This window comes from Polypterus senegalus, chromosome 1, assembly GCF_016835505.1.
Source record: "Polypterus senegalus isolate Bchr_013 chromosome 1, ASM1683550v1, whole genome shotgun sequence".
In the NCBI taxonomy this organism is placed as follows: domain Eukaryota; kingdom Metazoa; phylum Chordata; class Cladistia; order Polypteriformes; family Polypteridae; genus Polypterus; species Polypterus senegalus.
In genome coordinates, this window is record NC_053154.1 from 308,432,424 (window position 1) to 308,446,191 (window position 13,768).

A 13,768-nucleotide genomic window follows, 5' to 3' on the forward strand; every position below is an offset into this window, starting at 1 on the left:
CATTCCCATTCCCTAATTTTCTTAGCACATTGGGTGGGGAGTAGGGGAGGATCCCAAAAGAGTTTAGAAACCTCACAATATGAAGAAGAAGAAAAGGATGATTCGGCTTCTGATTGATAACTGTGCTGCCCACAACATGCTTCCACATTTAGATAATATTTGTGTTGAATTCCTCCCACCTAATTGTACAGCAGTGCTTCAGCATTTGGAATTGGGCATCATTCTCACTCTGAAAGTGTATTATCGCAAGGAAATGCTGAGAAACATTCTCATCAGCATAATTTGTAGGCAGAAGGAGATTAAAATTAACACAAAAGAAGCTATTGAAATGATTGCAAATTCCTGGATGCAAGTTAAAGAAAGCACTATAGTGACAATACAGAATCTCATTACTACGAAATTTCCATTACAACAATTTTTTTTTTGGTCCCTGGCAGTTCGTTGTAATGGAATTTTACCTGTATATATAAAACAATATATATGAATAAATATATCTATACTAATAAAAGGCAAAGCCCTCACTCACTCACTCACTCACTCACTCATCACTAATTATCCAACTTCCCGTGTAGGTAGAAGGCTGAAATTTGGCAGGCTCATTCCTTACAGCTTACTTACAAAAGTTGGGCAGGTTTCATTTCGAAATTCTACGCCTAATGGTCATAACTGGAAGGTATTTTTCTCCATTAACTGTAATGGAGTTGAGCTGGAATGACGTGGGGGGGGTGGAGTTTCGTGTGACATCATCACGCCTCTCACGTAATCACGTGAACTGACTGTCAACGCAGTGCGTAGAAAACCAGGAAGACCTCCAAAAAGCGCTTAAGAAAACATACATTATATAATTGAGAAGGCAGCGAAACAATAAGAAGCGAGCGAGTGACATATACTACCATATTCATGACTGCTGCTACCTCGGAAAGAAAGCAAGGTGTAAACCTAAACTTTAAATTAAGTTCATAGACAGGCTACGCTGGCGTTTCACATGCCCACAGGTAATGAGGGATACAAGTTTAATGAGAGGACGCAGGATATAAACGAGAGTTTTGATCACTTTATAACTAAGTTAAAATTGTAGGTGAAGGGGTGTGCTTATGCAAATTCGAGAGACTCTGTTTGTGGGGGATTGACAGTTAAGGCGGGTGGGGGAGTCACGTCATCATCTCCCCTCCCATTCATCTCATTTGGCTCTGAGCTGAGCTCAGCTAACGCCGTCTTCGAAGCAACTTGTCAGACTGCCACCAAATACTCACAGAAAAATCCACAAGTTAATACACACGCTGTCTCTATAGAGTTTCTCCACACTGAATCCTCCAGGCACTACTTACAAAAGGTTACATTGACAATCGTGTTACGTTATTTTTAAAATCTTTCCTTTTCTTAGCACAAGCACAGCTGAGAAGCTTTGATGCATGTGCTCCATAACGCGTTAAAAAATAATGCATTTAATCACACTTTGCATTACAAGCAAAGGGAGCTTTTGTCAATGCATGATTTCCTGGTACACGGATTACATTGATCAGCGCATCCCGATTCATTTTACCCTCGCACCACCTTAGTTTGAGAAGAAGTATGAAAAAATATGAGGTTAACACAGAAAAACATCACCAATTCAAGCTTTATGAATAATCGATTCGCCATCAATAATTGTTTTGGTAAAGCCATCCTCCTTCCATTTTATAATTTTTCCGCCACTAGCCGTGATTAAATGAACGGTAAATAAAGTAAGAGCAAAGCGAGGGTGACTTATTTAGGCAGGCATATATATGACAGCAACACTCATGACAATGTCAATCATGTTACGTTATTATTAAAATGTTTCCTTTTCTTTTCATTACTTCTTTAACACACTACTTCTCTGCTGCGAGGGGGTATTTTGATATATATATATATATATATATATATATATATATATATCATATAATATATGAATGACCTCCAAACAGCTGAGACTTTTGATATCATGAACGTGTCTGCAAAACTGTGGTCTCCTGCCCTGCAAAAGTCGAGCAGCCAGCGCGCGTGCATAGCTGTGCCAGCCTTTGAGACGCTGACTGCGCTTCTGCCTTAAGTCAAAGTGAGCACTTTTAATTTTTTTCATCCTCCCCCTGCGCTATAGCCCAGACAAGTGCAAACACGGACCCCTTTTCTACACCACGGCAAAATAATATTAAGGCGATTCACACTTTCTTTTGCACGTATACGATTATGAGGTTCTCACCCCGGATTATGAAGACACGCACAAGAGTGGAGGACTGACACTGCCATCACAGCCGATTAATGGCGGGACGTCTCACCAGTCTACACAAGACCCACCGCGACTGTCTCCAAAAGGCGATCATAACGTCAGCGAACACATCTCTCTATACTATATAAAAGAAAAAGGCAACTTTCCTTTCTTTACACCTTTTTTCCTTTTATCCCAAACCAAAGCCTTTCTCGCTTAACACGGCAGAGGACACAAAACTAATTTTCTTTAAATGCCGGTAAGGCACATTACCAGAGGCACAAATTTGAACGTTCACATAGAAAATGTAATTTCTATACCACAGCCATCGTGTAGCGCCTTTCAAAAGGGATCTACTACCGAGAGATGATCCATATATATTTTAGCTGCTGTTAGTTACTTACCTGTTGTGTTACACAGTCTTTAAAATGTAGTTTACCCGCAACCACTCCAGTAGGGCTCAATGTACCTGTACTTCTTAAAACGTTAATGTTTTACTGTTTAATAACTTATAGACTATATTTTATTATTTTTCCCTTGCACTCAGTGACCAAAGCTATACACACACATATATAAAAGCTATACACACAAGTATATGTATGTGTATATATATGTATGTAATGTGTATATATATGTATGTATGTATATATATATATATATATATACACAAACACCTATCTACATTATATATATATATATATATATATATATATACACACACACACACATATATGCATATACATACATACACACATATATATAATTTGTGTGTGTATGTATGTATGTGTGTGTATATATGATGTAGATAGGTATGTATATATATATATATATGTGTATATGTAGATATGTATGTAGATATGTAGATATGAAGATATGTATGTGTATATATATGTGTATATATATATATATGTATGTATGTATGTATGTGTGTGTGTGTGTGTTTGTGTGTATATATGACAGTAGCAATCCAAGCTGTGAGAAAACAGTAAAAAGGGGCGTGTCAGACGTCGTGGTACATTTTCTGATGCAGCTAGACGAAAAAAACTTTGTGACGCTGCCGCCAAATACACAAAACAATTACTTTGACAATCATGTTACATTATTTTTAAAATGTTTCCTTTCCTTTTCATAACTTCTTTAACACACTACTTCTCCTGCTGCTGGTATATATATATATATATATATATATATATATATATATATATATATATATATATATATATATATATATATATATATATATATATATAGATAGATAGATATGAGAACAACACTCATATCAATGACAAAACATTACATTAACAATCATGTTACGTTATTTTTAAAATTTTTCCTTTTCTTTTTCGTACCTTCTTTAACACACTACTTCTCCGCTGCGAAGCGCGGGTATTCTGCTCGTATATATATATAGATGAAAGAGAATAACAAATAATACATAACATAAAATTGTGAATGCTAGTTGAACTTATGAATTCTGATCTTTTCGTTCATGTGATTAAGATGGATATGTTCTTTTGAAGGTTAGTAAACTTCTATTGCCTGCAAGTGGCATCATTTACTCATAGCTGGTGTCTATGCTGGCTTACATTCTCTGTGGGGGTTCAATTTGCTGCTTAGCTCTTTCCTACTGGATTTAAGATGACTTAACACTAGAATCCCTGAAACCTACAAAAAAGTTGTAATCCCAGGCCACCTTAAATTCCTTCGCATCTCTCCATTAGCGTCTTCCATCCATCCATCCATTTTCTAACCCGCTGAATCCGAATAGGGTCACGGGGGTCTGCTGGAGCCAATCCCAGCCAACACAGGGCACAAGGCAGGAACCAATCCTGGGCAGGGTGCCAACCCACCGCAGGACACACACAAACACACCCACACACCAAGCACACACTAGGGCCAATTTAGAATCGCCAATCCACCTAACCTGCATGTCTTTGGATTGTGGGAGGAAACCGAGCGCCCGGAGGAAACCCACGGAGACACGGGAGAACATGCAAACTCCACGCAGGAGGACCCGGGAAGTGAACCCGGGTCTCCTAACTGCGAGGCAGCAGCGCTACCACTGCGCCACCGTGCCGCCCCTCTTTCATATCTTTACAGCCCAAATGTTTTTTTTACATTAGATTTTTGCAATTTCTTCATTGATTCTCAGATGGCTGTCCATCTTCTCACTGAGGATTAATCTATACATATAGATAAAAGGCAAAGCCATCACTGACTCATCACTAATTCTCCCACTTTCCATATAAGTGGGAAGCTGAAATTTTGCATGCTTATTCCTTGCAGTGTACTTACAAAAGTTAGGTATGTTTCATGTCCTACTGTAACACCCAAGGAGGGGAAACGGGTGTACCCCATAAAATGTTTATATAGATAGGGGAAACCCCTCCTCACTATTTCTGCGACTTCCAATATACGTAGGAAGCCCAAATTTTACATGCTCATCCTTTACACAGTACTTACAAAAGTTAAGTATGTTTCATTTTGTGCCGTGCCCCGTAACGAACTTTCGTAAATAACGTGTTCTTTTTGGCGGTTCTCACCATTATGCCATAAGGAACTTTCGGAACTGACCTCTCCTGTTGGCGGTTCCATTCCTTATTTACCTTAACAGACGATTTATTTCACTGCAAAGATGCACAAGGGCCACCCATGATCCCACTTCCTTTTTCCTCACGGCCGCTGTCTGTGCACCTACCATGTGGTTGCTTCTCACGTGGCCAATTGTACATTGCATGGTCAAGAGTAAGCTCAGGAGACAGTTTGGTCATTTTACAGCCCAAAGGCAGAACTGCAAACGTCATTTATAAAGAGATCCTTACATCCTAAAAATGTGCATTTCTCATACACAACATTTACAATCATAAATTAAACTCTTTACAATCATCAAATTCACTCACAGTACTTAAATAAGCCAACGACAATTACATTGGCAATCATGTTATGTTATTTTAAAAATGTTTCCTTTTCTTTTTCATAACTTCTTTAACACGCTATTTCTCCGCTGCGAAGCGAAGTGCGGGTATTTTACTAGTACATATATAAAATACAAATACCACTGACTCACTCATCACAAAATCTCCCGAACCATGAAGCTTGGGACTTGAAATTTGTAATGTAGGTTACTCTTGGCCCATACGTGCTTACTAAGAAACGGTTTTAAAAATTTTGTGGTCCAAGCGTGTTCTATCTGTATGTCTGTCCGCTTTTCACGAGAGAATTACTTAACGGATTTAAATCTGGTTAGTTTGCTTGAACTTTCCAGTTGATTTTATGACTTCTCTCAACGCGCTAAGTACCATAGTTCACTTGCGGTATCAATGGGCGCTTTTCCACTGCATAGTACGGCACAACACGGTTCAGTTCAGCTCACTTTTGGGGGGTTTTCCACTGGGAACAGTACCTGGTACCTAGTCCTTTTTTTAGTACCACCTCAGCCGAGGTTCCAAGCGCGCCGAACCGTTACCAAAACATGACGTGTAAACTCTGCTGGTCACTGATTGGCCGGAGAAAATCGTCATTACTGCGTCACTGGATATTCTTTTCTTTTAGGTACACACACGTGGAAGTTTGAGTCACGTCTCTCCATCGCTGGACGCAGTTTTTTGCATAAGTGGATGAATGTTTCTTCAGACATTCGAAAGTTCTCCAGCCACTGAGTGTTTGTAAAACCGGGAACAATCACATCCCACTACTCTGAAGCACGGTTAAATGTCCAAACAGATGGTCTGTTGCGGCGACTTTTTTTGCAAAATGTGGAAGATCTGTAATATACAGAATCAGCATTTTAATGTTACACTGGCAGTTAAGTTCATTTTATGCTTTGCAACAGTGATAAAAGTTAGCTAGTGATGTGCTTTTTTTAGATGCTTACCCTTGCGCGTCGTTGAGCTAAAGTGTTGTCGTTGTCTGCGTGTTGTTGTAAAAGTTCCACGGTGTCACGGCAGTAGAGGCGGCACAACTATAACGACACGGGAATAATCCTGCCCACTCTAAAGCGGTACTAAACTGCAGTCGAAACGCAAACCGAGCCAAACTGAGCCGAACCAAGGTGAGCTGTACTGAACCGTGCTGTGCCGTACTTTGCAGTGGAAAAGCGCCTAATGTATTTATGCGAATCCAACAGAGTGGTTGTGTGCCGAGAGCCTCACTAACTTGCCAGCCTCTGTTCGAGTTAGTCTATGTCTCGCCACAGATTGGAGTGCACTTTGCCTCCGTTTAGCTAGCGATACCTGTTTGTTCACCAGACATTATCATCTACAGATTGTTAAGGAGTAACGTTTGATGTTTTTGAGAGAGAAATCAGCACTCCATGTGTTTTAGAGGGTAGCTGCTGATTGCCAGAGATATCATGGCCACGTGCTTTTGTCCCCATGCAGGGAACGCTTTCCCGTCAGAGCTGAATACAATCAGATACAGTGCCAACATTTTATTGATTTTTATAGTTTGTCCTGTTTCATTACTATGTGGGTGAAGCCACGGGGTACACCTAGTATCTTCTTCTATAATAAGCTCACGTGGCTGTTCGTTTGTCTGTCCAGGATTATAAATCACCAGTAGGTCGCAAACCGTTTCACCGATTGACTTGAAATTTGGTACAAATATACTACGTGACATCTACTATCCGCTTTCGGGGTGATCATTTTTATTACTCAGTTTATTTTTATTTTATTTCATTGTAGAATCAACTCTCGGCAGCACACTGCAGGATGGCCATGCAGCACATGCGTACGGGTGCCATTCTCATTCCCTACCACCTTCGCTAATCATTCTTGAGGCAGATTGAAGACTTAAGTGTCAGCTTAAGTGAAAAATTAAAGAAAACGTACTAAGTAATTGCAACACAAAAACTAATTTAATCAGCTTTAACGCGAAACAATGCCGATGAATGAAGAGAAGCAGCGGGTCTCTAGGGTGGAGAAACGAAGAGCTGCTCAGGAAGCAGCAAGCACATCAACCTCTGCTAAATGTGCAGAGAAACAGTCTGAAAACTAGGAATGCTCAAGTCAAGTGCATTCATTGTACGTTATCATGCAGTACGCCGTTACTGGTACTATATATTAAATGCATATTCTTTAGATCTTGTGTCTTCTGTTTGTCCTTTAATACTATCCTTGATTACTACACCACCTTTCACATTGGTCACTCTTTATGTAACTATGGAGTATTCTTTAATGAATAAAATTCTACACTATACCTCTCTTATAGTTTCTTTCTCCCCACTACTCACAGGATATCACCCTTTACAACTATAGTGGAGACCCGGGTGAACCAGCCGCCCCAACCTGACACAGACAGGCAAAGACACCTGTTCAGTCCAACACAAAGCCCTTTATTCAGGGAAAGGCACCTCGACCCGAAGCTATCTCCAAGGACTGATACCTTCAGTACAACACACAGTAAACATTGTCCCTTTCCTGAAGAGCCTTGCAGCCTCCTTCCTTCTCCACACCTATTAGGCGAGTTTCATGCACCTCCTCCCGACTCTGGCCTCCGAATGATGGTGAGGCTGCCCGTTATATTCTGCATCTAAGAAGTAGTTCTGGTGTCACATCCTCATGACCCAGGAATACTTCTGGGTAAGGCAGGAGCCCTGTCCATAAGGGCTCAACAATCCCTGCACTCAACAGGGCTGTAGCGAACTCCAACTCCCAGCGTGCCCTGCGGGAATCTGTGGAGCCGTGGCAACCCAGGGGGATTGCCAACTAATGGTTCTGGGGAGGCAGTGCCCTTCATAAACTACCTCACCCTGTCCTTCCATTCTGGAGACGTCCTGGCTGGGTAAGAATGCTGGCGGCCTCTTACACTACCTATGAAATTTATCTTGTTCAAGCTTTCATTTTCTTTAGGTCAGCGTACTAAAGCTTTTTACTTACTGTATGGGGCTCCCATGACACGCTGTCTGATCTCCTCTACTCCTTCAGAATGATGCTGCCTGATTTGCTTCTTTAATCTTCACTTTATCCATAATGCTCCTCTATTGTACTCCTTCTATTAGGTCGGAACACTTGTTCAGATAAAAGGGATGATTATGTGGTCCTCCTGCTTACCCCTTTAAGGGTCCGCTCTCTCAGATGTCACTTTAACCTCGGCCTGCATTCATTCTTTCACCATGACACTTTACTTAATACAATAAGTGCGCAATATCCATTTGAATTAGTTTTTTATGTCTCTTAGCCTATTTTGAACATCCATTCAGAATCTAAAACAAGGGTGTGACGATGTGGGTTCTGGCTCCACGCTCCCATGGCTGTTTGGGAACCCTTGAACCCCACACCGTCGATAGTGTTACCGAGTGAGCTAGTCAGTGAAGGCAAATAATTGAGCATCTGAACAAGGGGATGGTTAAAAAGTGAAAACAGTGCTTTTATTAAAAACAGTCAACAAAAAAAAGTGTTCATAAAGTGCAGTTCTTTCTTCAATAAATAATCCAATAAAAGGTGGAGGTTAAAATCATTGGAAAAAACACAATCCTTTAAAACGAGAGGTTAAAAATCTTCTTTAGGAAGCAGTCTTAAAACAACAAACAAGCTCGGTGCTTCTTTTATCATGTGACTCCCCTGCATCTCCCTGTCCAGGCTTCGCAACAGAGGAGTCACACTCTCTATGCAGCTGCCCTCCTACAACACACATTCGAGACTGGAGACCTCCCGATCCCTGACTCCGGTATGGCACTCATCCCAGCCTCGGAGAACTTGGTTTCCACCAATGGCCAGGTCGCCCACGTTGGGGATTCCAACCACCAAGTCTCCCGACTTCCGCTGCCTTTCCGCGGCCTCTCTGCGGCCAGTCGCCTTCCCTTGGTCACTCCGCTACATAATCGCTCAGCGGGAGCGACATCCAACTCAAACGCCTGGGTGTAGGCCCAACACCCCAGGCCCTCGCAGCTGCCCGTGAGCGCTCGTTCGTTCGTTCGCTCGCTCGCTCGCTCGATCTCTCTCTCTCTTTCACCGACCTGCCTCCTCATCTGCTCCCGGTAACCTCCGTCCTCTTTCCTTTCCTTTTTCTCTCCGATCGTTTCTTTTTCTCATTCCTCCATTTTTTTTTCCCCTTCAACCACTTGCGCTTCTTTTTTATAACCTGAGGGGCCATCACAGCTGTAGCATTAACCACGGGAGCAATCACGAATGTGGGCAGTTCCTCACTTGTGCACACGGTGAGAAACGCCCACATCGACGACTGCCCCACGGCTCACTACAACATCGCCCCCCCTCACGAAGCCGCCTCGGGTGCGGTGATTATTTAAAAATGGCCTTTGCTCAGTGAGCTGTGGACCCTTAACACCACAAGGGGTCCCCAACCCCTTTCTTAATTAGTGACTTTTTTTTATTGACTTGCTCTTAAAGACTCAGACTCCTTAATTACCAGCCAAACAATAATGAGATACAAAATGAACCAAAATATGACCAGCAAACTGTATTCATCATACAATATCTGAAAATAAAGAAAGGTGAAGGTCTCAGGAATGCTGATCTGCTTAGGTCCCCAAAACACTCCTCTTAATAAATCAACAGTTTTGGAAATGTCTGCTATTGCACATTGAGCGCAGCAACAAGACATGGAGTTACAGAATGAGTTTAATTAATGTCAAGACTTGGCGCCTAATTAAGAAAATGGTTGAAGTGAAACTGGCAGGACTTTGAGACCCTGACTTTGTTGGTCTTCTGTTGGCTCACTCACTTCACATTTCATTTCAGTTTGGGTGCCATTTAAGGAAAGAAATTAAGCAATTCAGAGGAACGATGAAGAAATTCAGGTGAACAAAACAAGTCAAGTAAACTGAACGGTAAAGGAGTTAATTAACAGCAAAACAGTGCACTAATTAAGAAAAGGTTTAGAATGAAAACCTGAAGCCAATGGGACCCTCCAGGACCGGAGTTGGGGACCCTGATCCAAATTCATAGTAGAAGGTCACAATCCCAGCATCAAGAGAAGGGCAGGAATCAATCCTGTATGTCGCGGTATGCACAGACTTAACAAGTCACTTTTGAGTTGATAGTCAATTGGTTTAGGAAGGGAGAGGTTGGCACAATAATCCAGCCAGTGGGACGATATGCCAACTCCAAAGACTTTGTGAATCAAAGGTCTCTGGTACTGTAAAGCAGCACAACTAATCACAATGTAAACCCAATTATTAAAGAAATTATTAACTGATGGAATTTTTTAAAACTTATCCATTTTTGTTTCAATGTCCATGAATTCTTGTGTATTTTTAATATTATGGAAATTATGGAAATATTAAAATAAATCAAAACTGTAAGCATTAAAGAAAGACTTACTGTAGTAAACCTGGAGTGGTATTTTACTTAGAGGGTCATTTGTAAGACTCACAGAGGACCCATCACTGTATGTTAATGTAATGTTCTGTTGAGGGAAATCCTCAATGACGAGTTCAAGAAAGCCTGAAAATTGCACTGAGCCACTAAATGAAAGTTCACATGTTGTCTGAAAAAAAAAAACAAAACAAGAATAAACAATGAGAAACACTTCAACAACTTCACACAAGGCTGAGACACAAAATCCAAGGGAGCTCATTGGCCGGATGTGCAATGACAGTTGCCTTTGAAGGGTCACACCACAGAAATGTTTCATTCAGATTATTTCGATTTATTCTTGGTAGGCTTAAAGTATTTCAAAATAAAAGCCCTGCATAATCTGTATTGTTTTTTGGTTTAAAAGCTCCCAGAACATGGAATAATCTACCTATAAAGATACACCAGGCTGGAGTCTCAGAGTTGTTTAAATCATGACTTAAAGTCTGCGGTGAGCTGGTGCCCTGCCCCGGGTTTGTTTCCTGCCTTGCGCCCTGCGTTGGCTGGGATTGGCTCCAGCAGACCCTCGTGACCCTGTAGTTAGGATATAGCGGGTTGGATAAAGGATGGCTGGATGACTTAAAGATTATTTTTTTAATCAGACTTTTTGTTAAATTTGTAGCTGATCAAAATTCCTTGAGGCAGGTGGTAGAAAGAAGAACATGGAGATCCTGTCCAAGAGAATGTCTGAACAGGCTGACTCTGTATTTTATTCTTTTCTCTCTCTTAGATATATGATAGAATGGCTAGTAGGGCCTGGGTGAGCTTTTAGTTGCAGAACTCCAGTGGTCTTTTTCTCCATTGGAGTTTTTTTTCTTCCACTGACTTTCTCCACTGACCACCTTTCCTGACTGTCTTGTAATAAAGCGAGAATTTGCTTTTGTAAGCAGAAAGTCCTTTCATTAAGTTAATATACAGTATATATATATATATCATCAATTAATTTATGATACTAAAATATGTCTGACTAACATTGTGAGGTGACTCACCTCAATCCATGATTTCATTGTTTTATCAAATAATATTGTGGGAAGCAGACATCAGTCTCATGATGTGTGTGATGGTTGGCTTCTTGGTAATGCTGCCATTGACAGTTATGCTGTAAGAAGCCCAGCACACCCTTTTTACTTTCTCGTATATGAAGTATAGGAAAAGTATTGTGGGTGGCGCAGTATAAGGAGACCTGGGTTTGTTTCCCGGTTCCTCCCTGTGTGGAGTTTGCATGTTCTCCCCGTGTTTGCGTGGGTTTCCTCCGGGTATTCCAGTTTCCTCCCACAGTCCAAAGACATGCAGGTTAGGTGCATTGGTGATTCTAAATTGTCCTTACAGTGTGATTGGTGTGTGTGTGTGTGTGTGTGCCCTGCCCAGGGTTTGTTTCCTGCCTTGGGCCCTGTGTTGGCTGGAATTGGCTCTAGCAGACCCACGTGACCCTGTAGTTAGGATATAGCGGGTTGGATAATAGATCGAAAAGTATTGTAAGATTTTGATAAATCTCGACATTTTAGACCTCCCTGACTTTCTCATATATGAAGTTTAGGGAAAGTGTTGGAATCCTCCAAAAATTTCATTTTGAAATATTGATGAATTCAACGTTTTAGACCTCCGAGTCCAAAAATACCATTTTTAGAATTATATCTTGGTGTATGTGTGTGTGTGTGTGTGTGTGTAAGCATGATAACTTGAGTACGCTTTCACTTAGGTCAACCAAATTTTGCATTCAAGTATTCAGCACAAAACGTAGATTTCTATCAACTTTTGGGCTATTTCCACTAACCGAAAGTTCTACTTTACCTTTTATTCATGCAGCCGCAGAGTCTGATTTATTCTACTTTACTTTTATAATTGTTCAATATATTATTAATTTGATTTGATTTGTTGTTGAAGGTCCTTTAATGTACATAATATAAAACTATAATCATTGTCTTGTGGTTTACTCCTCAAACATCCATCCCCATATCTGAGTATATAAGAATGTCAAAGGGAGACCACTCACGATTTTTATATATAAAATAGGCTACACACTAAGGTAATTATCATTAAGCGTATTCATTAGGCATTATTACCAATGTTGCAGACATTGAGAGAAAATGTCAGTTAACTGGGATAGAATTAGCTCAAGAACATTGGAATGTGAATGACGCGTCATTGAAAAGCACAAGGACACAAGACTTTCTGTTGACTTCATTGTCCTGCCGCCTGAAGTTGCTAAAATGCCAACACCAAAAAGTGTGCGTATTATAGACAAAATATGCCATTAAGTTAAGCCAGTTTTCACACCAGGTTCAGGCTCTATAAATTTCAATTTTGGCATAGGAAATGACTTATGAACGTTTCTGAGTGTACACTTGTTTTATATGTGAGGCCCCAAGTGATCCAAAGAACCTTTTCTTCTATGAGAAGTCATCACCAGCATGTTCCCACAACTGTTTTTTGGCCAGAGCTTGAAAATCTCTTTCAGACAGTCCCAAATTCAGTGTAGAAATCTACAATCTTTTGATGGACAGGATTCAGAGAGGGAAAAGTAAGGAAGAGCAAAAGGCCTACATTTGCCCCCTTCCTGATTTCTTATTCTTTTGCATGTTTGTCACACAAAATGTTTCTGATCATCAAACACATTTAACCATTAGTCAAATATAACACAAGTAAACAAAAATGCAGTTTTTAATTGATGGCTTTTATTATTTAGGGAGAAAAAAAAATCCAAACCTACATGGCCCTGTGTGAAAAAGTAATTGCCCCCTTGTTAAAAAATCACCTAACTGTGGTGTATCACACCTGAGTTCAATTTCCGTAGCCACCCCCAGGCCTGATTACTGCCACACCTGTTTCAATCAAGAAATCACTTCAATAGGAGCTGCCTGACACAGAGAAGTAGATCAAAAGCACCTCAAAAGCTAGACATCATGCCAAGATCCAAAGAAATTCAGGAACAAATGAGAACAGAAGTAATTGAGATCTATCAGTCTGGTAAAGGTTATAAAGCCATTTCTAAGGCTTTGGGACTCCAGCGAACCACAGTGAGAGCCATTATCCACAAATGGCAAAACATGGAACAGTGGTGAACCTTCCCAGGAGTGGCCGGCCGCCCAAAATTACCCCAAGAGCGCAGAGACGACTCATCCGAGAGGTCACAAAAGACCCAGGACAACGTCTAAAGAATTGCAGGCCTCACTTGCCTCAATTAAGGTCAGTGTTCACGACTCCACCATAAGAAAGAGACCGGGCAAAA

The 13,768-nt window shown here is 40.8% G+C and overlaps 1 protein-coding gene across 1 annotated transcript in view; it reads right to left on the reverse strand.

Moving 5' to 3' along the window:
* Positions 1–13,768, reverse strand: part of LOC120514739 — a 105,620-nt gene that overhangs the window by 50,967 nt on the left and 40,885 nt on the right. The window contains exon 5 of the mRNA XM_039735262.1: positions 10,507–10,672. Coding sequence (XP_039591196.1) covers positions 10,507–10,672 — 166 coding nt within the window. The remainder of the gene's footprint in view (positions 1–10,506; positions 10,673–13,768) is intronic.